The sequence below is a fragment of the Agelaius tricolor genome, unplaced genomic scaffold (genome assembly GCF_023055355.1).
Source record: "Agelaius tricolor isolate 1412-34295 unplaced genomic scaffold, bAgeTri1.0.p SCAF_33, whole genome shotgun sequence".
Taxonomy (NCBI): Eukaryota; Metazoa; Chordata; class Aves; order Passeriformes; family Icteridae; genus Agelaius; species Agelaius tricolor.
This window is the reverse complement of record NW_027269293.1, coordinates 4,690,678-4,702,050: the sequence shown is the minus strand read 5'-3', so window position 1 is coordinate 4,702,050 and position 11,373 is coordinate 4,690,678. Positions and strand designations below refer to the sequence as shown.

At 57.1% G+C, this 11,373-nt stretch overlaps 1 protein-coding gene across 1 annotated transcript in view; it reads left to right on the top strand.

The window, feature by feature from the left end:
• Positions 1-525: 525 nt before the first annotated feature.
• Positions 526-11,373, top strand: part of ONECUT3 (one cut homeobox 3) — a 28,253-nt gene continuing 17,405 nt past the window's right edge. Inside the window, exon 1 of the mRNA XM_071451983.1 lies at positions 526-1,593. Coding sequence (XP_071308084.1) covers positions 564-1,593 — 1,030 coding nt within the window. The 5' untranslated portion in view covers positions 526-563. The remainder of the gene's footprint in view (positions 1,594-11,373) is intronic.

The following is an 11,373-nucleotide window of genomic DNA, read 5'->3' as shown; positions in this document are numbered from 1 at the left end:
GGAGGGCGCGACAGCCGGTGCGGGGAGGGTCAGGCCGGTGGCAGCGGGGTCACCCCGGGGCGGCGGTGTCACCGCGGGGCGGGGCGGGGCGGGGCGGGGGAAGGTGACCCCGGCGGGGTCCGGCTGCGGGCGCTCCCCGCGGCACCGGGAGAGGGGCGGGGGGGGGGGGGCGGCTCGGTCCGCCGGGGGGGGGCGGGGCGGGGCGGCGCTGACGTCACGCCGCGGGCCAGAGCGAGGCTGCCGGGAGCCGGCGGCCGAGGCTCCGCAGCCGCCCCGCACCGAGCCCCGCGCCCCGCGCAGCGCCCCGCGCCCCCAGCCCCGCGCCCCCAGCCCCGCGCCCGGCAGGGCGGGCGGCGGGCGCGCCATGCCGGCCTGACCGCGGGGCGCGGACATCGATCCCCGGGCGCGGAGTCTGAATTAATCCGGGCAGCCGGCGCGGGGAGGGGGGGCGGCGGTGGAGGAGGAGGAGGAGGAGGAGGAGGCGGCGGCGGCGGCGGCGGGGGGGGTGGGGGAGGAAGGCAGCGAGCGAGCGGGCGAGGCAGCGGCAGAGCCCGGCGGCCACCATGGAGCTGGCGATGGAGAACCTGGGCAGCCTGCACGGAGTCCCGCACTCGCAGCCCGCCGAGCTGCTGAGCCCCGCGCACGGGCGGCAGAGCTCGCACCGCAACCTGGTGCCGCACGGCCGGCCCGCCATGGTCTCGGGCATGGCCTCCATCCTGGAGGGGGGCGACTACCGCGGCGAGCACAGCCTGGGAGCCCCGCTGCACCCCGCCATGAGCATGTCCTGCGAGTCGCCCTCCGGCATGAGCCTGAGCAGCACCTACACCACGCTGACTCCCCTGCAGCACCTGCCGCCCATCTCCACCGTCTCGGAGAAGTTCCACCACCCGCACCACCACCACCACCACCACCACCCGCACCAGCGCCTGGCCGGCAACGTCAGCGGTAGCTTCACCCTCATGCGCGACGAGCGGAGCTTGGCCTCCATGGGCAACCTCTACAGCCACTACCCCAAGGACATGCCGGCCATGGGGCAGCCCCTATCGCCGCTGCCCAACGGGCTGGGCAGCCTCCACAACGCCCAGCAGCCGCTGGCCCCCTACGGCCCCGCCGGCCACTTGCCCAACGAGAAGATGCTCTCGCCCAACGGCTTCGACTCGCACGCCGCGATGCTGTCCCGGGGCGAGGAGCACCTGGCGCGGGGGCTGGCGGCGCCCAGCTCGGCCATGATGCCGCCGCTCAACGGGATGCACCCGCACGGGCACCCGCACGGGCAGCCCGGAGCCTCGCTGCTGGGCGAGCGGGAGCGCCCGGCGCCCGGCCCCGGCTCCCAGCCCGGCGGCTCCGGGCAGGTGGAGGAGATCAACACCAAGGAGGTGGCCCAGAGGATCACGGCCGAGCTGAAGCGGTACAGCATCCCGCAGGCCATCTTCGCGCAGAGGATCTTGTGCCGCTCCCAGGGGACCCTCTCGGACCTGCTGCGGAACCCCAAGCCCTGGAGTAAGCTCAAGTCCGGCCGGGAGACTTTCCGCAGGATGTGGAAATGGTTGCAGGAGCCGGAATTTCAGAGGATGTCGGCGCTCAGACTGGCAGGTAGGACACGGCTCGGCTCGGCTCGGCTCGGCTCGGCTCGGCTCGGGCCGCCCCGCACCTCCACGGGTGGGTCAGGGGGTGCTGAGATCACGCGTGGGAACCCTCGGGGGTTCCGGGGTTGCCATCGCGAACTGGGGCCGGGCCCGGGAGGTGTTACCGACCCGGTTTGTGACCTTAAAACCAAAGGGAAGGAATTTCTGTTTAAGGTGAGTTATACCTAAGGCGACCTCCCGCCTTTCCGGGCCTGCCGCTGCCCGCGAGAGGTGCGGGCTCGCGGCTGGAGGGAGCCGAGAGGTGCCCGTTGGCCGCCGCCCGTTCTCCTGCTTTGGGGATTTCCCTCTCGGTGCCGCCGAACCGGCCCCGTGGCGCCGGCAGAACCCTGGAACTCCTCCGCCGTCGCTTCGGCCGCCGCCTCTCGGTCCCGGGGCCGCGCTCAGGGGAATCTCCGGGCAGGAGCTGCCCCCGGCAGAAGGACCCAGCCCCGCCTGCCCCGTGTCTCAATCCCCGGCTGCCTCGAGGTCCCGCAGCGCCGTTCCCCGCCGAGGCTGTGCTGGAGGAACGCGGCGATCTGAGCCGAGGGCGGGCGGGGGTCGCGGGGAAGGGGCCGGAGGGTGCGACCGAGGGGACAGCGGCGAGCGGGGACGTGCCCGGTGCTCCCGGCCAGCCCCGGCCCAGAGCCGCTCCCCCGGAAACGCGGCTGGAGCTCCTGGCTCCGCGGGGCCGAGCCGTGGCGGATAAAACACACGTTAGTGGTTTGTAATTTATTTTTTAAGAAATCCGAGCTCCCCGTAGGGACGGGCAAAGGCAGCGACGAGGACCCGCCGTTATTTATGGGGAAGAGCAGCGTTCATATGTATTTAGTGTAATTCAGTTGCTCTTTAATTAGGGCAGGGTAGTGGCATCTTTTAGTTCCAGTCGATGCCCTATTGAAAAGCAGTTAATAGAATGCAAATTGTTCCTGGCTTTACAAGGTTCTGGTAAATAAAGATTTAAACACTGCCGCTATCGGCCGTTTAATGCCCCCGTTGTTGGGGCTAATTGAGCAGCGGGCTCGGGCTTCTGCCTCGCCAGAATTGGAAATAATAATGAATAATTCAAAAATAATAGTAGTAATAATAATTTAAAATATCCGTGATGGTGATGATAAAAAGGCGGCCGCAGCTGGGGGAAGCTCAGGGGGAACCCTCTTCTCGGCCCGCCTGGAGACGTCCTTGTCCCCGGCCCGGGTCAGGGATCCCTGTCCCCGAACCGGCTCGTAGGGTCCCTGTCCCTGCTGTCCCCTCTTTGCTCCTCGCTCCGCCGTGGGAGGTTTATTCTCCCCAAAATTATTTTTCTTCCCCGGCGCCGTTTCCCCCGCCGCCAGAGCCGCCATGTCCCCATTATTTACAGGAATTAACCCCCCAGATTTCCGGGCAACGGGGTTTGTTCATTTGCTGTCCGTGAAAACAGGAAAAAATCCACAAACCCACAAACCACCGGCCCAGCCTCCCGTGCTGAGCCTGCCCGTGCCGCTCCTCGCTCCCCACGCGGGACCGACCGCCCCACGCGGCTCCCGGAGGGGCTCGGCCGAGCTGCCCCCCCGGTGCTGCCGCTTTGTTCCGGCCCCGAGCCCCGCCGGGTCCCGCTTTCGTTTCGCTCCTGCCGCCCTCCCGCCCGCCCGGGCCCGGCCCTGGGTCCGCCCCGGGCTCAGCCCCGGCCCGGCCGCCCCGAGCGGCGGCTTCGGGGGAAGGGGCAGCGCTGGGGGGGCCGGGCCCGAGCCCCCCGATCGATGCCGGTGAATCCCCGGCCCGAGGCCTCGGGGTGAGCGCGCTCGTCCTTTCCCGTTCTTTTCCAGGCTGGGGGCCTGGAGGGCTCCGCATGGTTGCCACCTTCGCCCCCCGGCAAGCAGGGAAGGGACCTGGGCGGCGAGAAGAATTTTTAATTTTTCTTTCCCGGTAAAAGTCAAAAAAAAAAAAAAAAAATTGTTCGACGTTTGTGTTCGTGTGGCACGGCCGGGGCACGGACTGGTACTGGTTCTGATCCTATTCCTGCTTCTGTCCTGGTTCTATTCCTATTTCTCTTTCTGGTCCTATTCCTCGTTCTGCTCCTGGTTCTATTCCTATTCTTGTTCCTGGTCTTGGTCCTAGTTCTGGACCCAGTCCTATTCTTATTCCTCTTCTCTTTTTTCTTTTTTTTTTTTTTTTTTTTTTTTTTTTTTTTTTTTTTTTTTTTTGTTTCTATTTTTGATCCTAGCCCTGGTCCTGGTCCCGGTCCGGGGCCGCAGGAGTCCATCTGATGGATTAGTCCGAGTCAGTGAGCCGCGGATCGATGACCACGCCGGGCCCCTAGAAATGGCACCCGCCGCTTTTCTCCTCTTTCCAGCCCAGTTCCCCCCGTCCCGCCGCCCCTCCGCAGATGAACCATTAATTATTCAGCTGGGAGATGAGGGGGCTGCAGCTCCGGCCGCCCCGGGCTCCCTCCGGCCCCGCTCGCCCCAAGGGGCTCGGCAGAAGAGGAGGGGTCCCACGGAGAAACATCTGGGCAGCATCTGGCGGTGCCCAGCCCGTCCCCTCGGGCCGTTCATCTCTGCGGCCCCGAGTGGCGGCCGCAGCCCCCCGGGCCCGCTCCAGATTAATCCCCACCAACCTGGGAGTGTTGGGGGGACGCTGAGCTCCCACGGTGCCACTTCTGGGGGTCCCCGCACGGCTGTGACCCGCAGCCGCTAAACCCCCGTGCCCTGGGGGCGGAAAAGGCCCCGGCTCCGTCCCCGAGGGGCGATGGGGGAGCTGGGAGCGTTCCTGCGCCCCCATCCCCGCGTGTCCGTGGGCAGGGGGTGCCTCGCGTGGCTCTGGGTGCGCTCCCACCCCAGCCCCCTCCAGCGGGAACCCCCTGCCCGCCCCCGATTTATTCCCACATTCAGCACCAGGAAATTCGCTCCTGGTTATTTCTCGGGAGCGTTCCCCTCTCCAAGGGCTCTCGGGGATCCCTCCTGCCGCGGATTCCCCCGGCTGAGCGTGGAATTCACCCCCGCGCGTGGGGTGCGGCTGGCCCCGAGGGGCCCCATTCGCTTCTCCTTTTCCCTCTCCAACCTTTCGTTTTATTTTTCCATTAACACTTCCGCCCCTCACCCCCCACCCCCGTTTTTTCGTTCTTCATTTCAAATTTTTTTGTTTTATCTTGTTTTTGTTCGTTTTCTTTCTTTCTTTCTTTCTTTCTTTCTTTCTTTCTTTCTTTCTTTCTTTCTTTCTTTCTTTCTTTCTTTCTTTCTTTCTTTCTTTCTTTCTTTCTCTTTCTTTCTTTCTTTCTCCCTCTCTTGCCTTCTTGCCTTCTGACTTTCTTGCCTTCTTTCTTTCATTTTTCTTCCTTTCTTCCTTTTTCCCTTTCTTTCCCTTTCTTTCCCTTTCTTTTCCTTTCTTTTCCTTTCTTTTCCATTATTTTCCATTATTTTCCTTCCTTTTCCTTTCTTTTCTTTTCATTCTTTTCCATTATTTTCCTTCCTTTTCCTTTCTTTTTTGATTCTCCCTTTCCCATGAATCCCTTCCCCGCACATGTCTCCACCGAAGCACAAAGCGTCGTTTTTCAACACAAATCCCAAAACCACCCCGGAACTGCGAGCACGACCGCGGGACTGGGCCAAGACAAATGCCCGAGAGCTTTGACAACACCAATAATTAATATCACTAATTAATACCGCGAATTAATACACAGACGTGATAGAAAAAGGGACAAGATGGCGCTGAGTAAAACCTCGGGAATTATATAAAATTTTTAATTTTTTTTTTCACCAGTTTTGTTTTAATTTCAGCCTCTTTCAAACGACTTTGGCCCAACGTCGGCTCCTCCCGGCCCGCGGCCACCGAGCACCGGGCGGCCCCGGCCCCGGCCCGGCTCTGGCCCGGGAGAGCGGCAGAAAACCGCGCACGGTTTTGTTGCTTTCGATCCGCGCGTGGCCGCAGGCGACGGGAAAAAGGCGCCGCAGCCGCGGAGAGCTTTGGAGGACCGGGAGCGAATGGGTTTTGTCTCCGTAAAATGGGCGAAAACGAGATTTTGGGGCTCCCGGATCGCAGCGGCTCCTCCCGGCCCGGGAGAGCTGCCCACGCAAGGAGTCGGAGAAAGATTCGGGAAAGGAGGCAAAGCTTTGTCCCAGCAAAAAACAAAAACCACCAAACCAAACCTTAAAAAGTGCGGGTTTTTTTGCTTTGGTTTGGGTTATATATATACTTTTTTTAAAATTTGAATTTCTTAATTTTTTTCTGAAATTACTATTTTATTTTGCTAATTTTTTAATATTTTTTTTTAGCTCATAAATATAGTTGGAACGAGATGAGCTTTACGGTCCCTTTTGAAGCAAGTTTTGGGATTTGGTGAATTAGAGGCGACTTTCTCAGCGGTGCGGAGCCGCCCGCACGGAGCAGCCACCGCCGGCGTCCCCGGCTGCGCGGGTGCGGCCGCTGCGCGCTGCGCTGCTCTCCCTGCGCCGTGTCCCGCAGCTCCCGGTGTCCCTCATTCCTGAACCCCGTGTCCCGCAGCTCCCGGTGTCCTTCATTCCCAAACCCCGCAGCTCCCGGTGTCCCTCACTGCCCGTGTCCCGCAGCTCCTGGTGTCCCTCATTGCCCGAACCCCGCAGCTCCTCGTGTCCCTCATTCCTAAGCCCCGCAGCTCCCGGTGTCCCTCACTGCCCATGTCCCGCAGCTCCTGGTGTCCCTCATTCCCGAACCCCGCAGCTCCTGGTGTCCCTCATTCCCAAACCCCGCAGCTCCTGGTGTCCCTCATTGCCCATGTCCCGCAGTTCCTGGTGTCCCTCATTCCCAAACCCCGCAGCTCCTGGTGTCCCTCATTGCCCGTGTCCCGCAGCTCCTGGTGTCCCTCATTCCCGAATCCCGCAGCTCCCGGTGTCCCCCACTGCCCATGTCCCGCAGCTCCTGGTGTCCTTTCATTCCCGAACCCCACAGCTCCCGGTGTCCCTCATTCCTGAACCCCACAGCTCCCGGTGTCCCTCATTCCTGAACCCCATGTCCCGCAGCTCCTGGTGTCCCTCATTGCCCGAACCCCGCAGCTCCTGGTGTCCCTCATTCCTGAACCCCACAGCTCCCGGTGTCCCTCATTCCTGAACCCCGTGTTCTGCAGCTCCTGGTGTCCCTCATTCCCGAACCCCGCAGCTCCTGGTGTCCCTCATTCCTGAACCCCGTGTCCCGCAGCTCCTGGTGTCCCTCATTCCCAAACCCCGCAGCTCCTCGTGTCCCTCCTCCCCAAACCCCGCAGCTCCCGGTCCCCCCCATTGCCCGTGTCCCGCAGCTCCCCGCACCCTCCGCGCCACCGCCTTATCAGCTCGGCGGGGCCGCCTCGCTCCGCCCGCGGCTGTTTTTCTGTTTGCTCCTAATCTGCGCTTCAGAAGGGGCCAATAAACCTCCCGCAGGTTAAACATTAAATGGGGTTCCTTCCCCACACCCCCAGGAAACGAGCTCCCCTCTGCCACCCACCCGCGCCCGCGGGTTCTGCTCCCCCAAACGCTGCTCCCCAAATCCCCCACGGGCTCTGCGCATCGCCCCAGCCCCGGGGGTCACGCCTGGGGCTTTTCTTGCCGCCTCCTTTTAATTTGGGTTCGCGTTTTGGGTGGGTTTTTGTTGGGTTTATCTTTTTCTGGGTGTACAACACGGGGGTGATAATTTTTTTCCTTGTCCTGTCAATCGCCACTGAAACCATAAGGGAGAGATAACAGAGAAGAGAAAACTCTCGGAGTGACCTTTGAATCAATTTGAAAAACCTCATTTAACTGATAAGTCTTGAAAGGCCCAGAACTAATTTGAAAATACATCTATTAAAATCTCATTGCCGCTGCCTGGGAGCTGCTGGGAAGGGTGTGCGAGGCGACTTCCCGGGGTCGGGGGAGCCGGGAGAGCAGGTTTAAGCCCTGGTCAACAAAGAGATTGCAGAGCTGACTGCAAAATGATGGGGCTTAGACCAGGAGAAAAATAAGAATATTAAAAGAAAATGGGTTTTTCTCTCCCAGCTGGTGGAGAAAGGGGAGATTTACAGCATTTTCCTGCCATAACCAGGCACGGAGTCTGGGATCGCAGACAGAATATTGGATTTTTTTTTATTATTATTTTTTTATTTTTTTTCCCTTCACAAAACAAATCCAATATTTTCTCATTCTGCTCAGAGGCAGGTGCAGGGCTGGGGAGTCTGTGGCTCTGGGGGGGCAGCTGTGCCCCACTGAGGGGCTGAGGAGGAAGCTCTGTGCTCCCATCACTGCATTTTCTGCCCAGCTCCCTTGGTGCCAAAAAAGCAGAGGAAGCAGAGGGATGGTGAAGGCAAAAGAGCAGAGGCAGGGCCCAGGCTGGTGTTTTCCTGCCTTGGCAATGTCCTGCCTTGCCCTGGGCATCACCTGGGTGTAAAGGAAACAAAAATCCCTGCAGAAATCTCCTGGCACAGAGGGCTCCTGGTGCGAGGCTGTCCTGGGATTGCAGCAGGGTGGTGATGGCTGACTGGAAACACAAAAATGAGATTTAAAATGAAATAAACTCCATCAGAGCCTGGCTTGAAGGAACTGTGCCTTGGCAGCTCAGTGGGGGTGTGGAAATGCTCCTCCTGCTCCAGACCTTGGGAGCAGTTTGGGATGCTGGGAGAGAATCCCAGCAGGACAGGCCATGTTCCCTGTGGGAATTGCTGCTTTCCTGGCTCGGACAGAACTGGACCAGTCACTTTCCCCAGGACAGGAAGAGTCTCTGAGGTTCCCTGAGGTTTTTGGAAAGGTTCCAGCAGAGGGAGGCCAGCCCTGAGCAGGAATGGAGGCATTGGGCAGCTTTGATCTGCCCTCACCCCATACCCACGTTCATGGCTCTGGCCTGGCCTCTTTTTTGGATTTGAGCTGAGATGTGAAAATTCCTGGAGATTGGCATGAAGCTGAGGCTTAAAGGAGCCCAGGATGAGTCCCATCAACCCAGGCCAGGTGCCATGAACCCAGGCCAGGTGCCATCAGCCTGGGACATGGTCTGACCCAGCTGGGATGTGCACCTGGCCATGGCCCTGCTCCTGCACAGCCCCAAGGGCAGCGCAGAGAGGTTGGGGCAGCCCCTGGGGTTGGAAACCGGCCCAAAAGGGAAGGTGGAGTCCAAAATGTTCCCCTCCATCCTCATCCAGAAGCCATGCAGGGAGGTGCTGGCGAGCAGCAGCTTTTGGCAGCTCCTGGAGTGTGTTTAATCCTGGCTCCGTGCACGACTGAGGCCGCCGAGCGGCAAAATTTGCTGATTTAATGGAAATTCAAAAATCTCGTTAATGCCTCAAATGATACAGGGAAATCTCTGTATCCAGCAAGATGTAAAGCAAGTCTGGCTTGGATGGGAGAAATGGATTTTTAAAACGTCTGGTGCTGTTAAAAAATAGCAAAGAAAAGAGGCAACGTGGATTCTCTGGTGCTGGAAAGAGGGACCAGGATATTTAAAAAATAAGGACCCAATATTAAAATTGAGAGATGTTTGTATGGACATGGATAGGATTTCAAAGATGACCCTAATAACTTAGAAAATTTATGTTTATATATATATATATTATGTATATATATATATACACACATACACACATATATATGTGCTAAGTTATTTTTATACATATATATAAATATATATGTATAAATAAATATAAATAAATATAAATTTTATACATATATATAATGTATATATAAATTTGCTAAGTTATTGCTTAAGTTATTTATTAACAATATATAAAAATATCTTTAATATTATTTATTTTATATTATATTTATAATTATTTTTATTTTTATTTCTAGTCATTATAAATATAAAATTATATATAATTTTGTTCAGTTATTAGGGTCATTCTTGAAATATATATAATGGAACATATGTATATATATATATAATATAAATATATATATATATATATAAATAAATAAATAAATATATATATAAATATAAATATATATATATATATATATATATATATATATATATATATATATTCCATTAGGGATCTGCCTCAATGCTCTAAATAACGGTGGTTTTGCAGTGCAAGGAGAGGAGGTTCAGAAGTGATTTTAAAGCCATTCCACGGGTGTTTTATGTCTGGAGGAGCTGGGTTCAAGGTGTTTCACAGGTGCTGAAGTCAAGCCTTGCCCACATGGGGGCATGCAGGGATGCTGGGCTGAGATGGGCAGGTTGCTTCTATTGCTTGGATTCACTTTGGGATTTGGGAAACCTCGTCAGCCCTGGCAGACTGAGGGTGCCTCAGCTCTGCCCAGCCTGGGAGAAGGAAATGAAAAATTTCCAAATGGAACAGGAGGGGAAAGCGGGGAAGGCTGGGACTGGCTGTATTCTCCTTGCTTGCAGAGGAGGGAGGAAAATCCCAACATCTTGACAAAAAAACCCTAAAAAAACCTCCCAAAAAAGAAAAGGAAAAAAAAAAAAAAAAAAAAAGAAGAGCAAATTGCAGCTTTTCCTGCTGCTGCTGCCAGGCCAGGGGTACCAAGCCCACTCTGCTGAGCTCAGGGCTCGGCAGGACGAGGCAGCAAGGGGAGCTGCAGGTCTCCCATCCCATCAGGCTGGAGCAGAGCTGAGCTCTCCTGCTGCAGGAATGACTCCAGAGAGCCCCAGATATTCAGGCCTGGGGGTTTGGGTGTGCTGAGGGGGCTCTGTGGGAACCCAAAGTGCCCGGTTTGGCTGTCAGGGACCCTACAAACCCCAAAAGGGCCAAGAGCAGGGGAAACACCTCGGGCTCCAAGGAGTGCCCACAGCACAGGCAGGGCATGGTCTGGGGCAGCCAAGGCCATGGCAAGGGTGGCTTTGAGCCCTGGGAAATGTCCCAAAGCCACCACGTGGAAGAGACATGAGCCGTGACGTGGCCATGGATGAGCACCCCCCTCGTGCCTCAGTTTCCCTGGGCAGCAGAGGGGATGAACAGTGCAGGGCAGAGCTCTGACAGCACCAGGTTATGAAACCCGAGGAAGGGAGGCATTGGAAGGTGGTTGGAAGATGACTGAGACAATGTGGAACCATACATCTGAAAGAGATCTCAAGACCTTGATTCATATCCTGACTGATTCCAGGATCAACTATTATCTCTCATAAACATTTGTCCAAACTACTGCTACAGAAATGTCTCCTGTAGTGAATTGAAACTTCCCTGAACTCTGTTAACAGTTTCTTTTTAGCATTTACCCCAAATCTGTAATTTCAGGCTTGGTATATTATCAGAGAACATACTAGGGAGGGGTCAGTCCATCTTACTTCCCTCCATAGAGTCTTTCCCAAGCAGTTTTTAGTGGGAAATGCAAAAGGAACGGTAACTTAGCTGGATCTTTGGACCAAGGGAAAATTCTCCGGTGCCCCGGAGCGTTTCGAGGTCGCTTTGTGGGAGCCACGCTGCTCCCGCGGCCGATAAGGAGCGGGTAACGAGCGAAGCTTCTCCACCAGGGCTAAAATTGCAAATGCAGCGGGAGCTGCTGACGGGCGATAGCATCAGGGGCTGACAGAGATCTCAGCGCTCCGGGAGCTGCTCCCACCGCGGCTGACCCCACCCCTGCCATTTTCACACAGATCTGCCCCTATTTCGTGGTTTTTTCCCCCATTTTCCGAGTGTCCCTTGTTTGCCCCGGCGCGAAACCCCCGGATAATCCCAGCCCGGGGTGGGGACGGGTCTCGCTGCGGTTCCTGCGTGGATGGAGCCGCACCTGGCGCAGCTGGGCGATGCTGGATGCTCGATGCCAAAGGGGTTTGGGCTTCCAGAGCCTCCCCAGAATGGGGGGGGCCTTCCCCATCCGCCCCCCAACTCCAGGGAATAGGG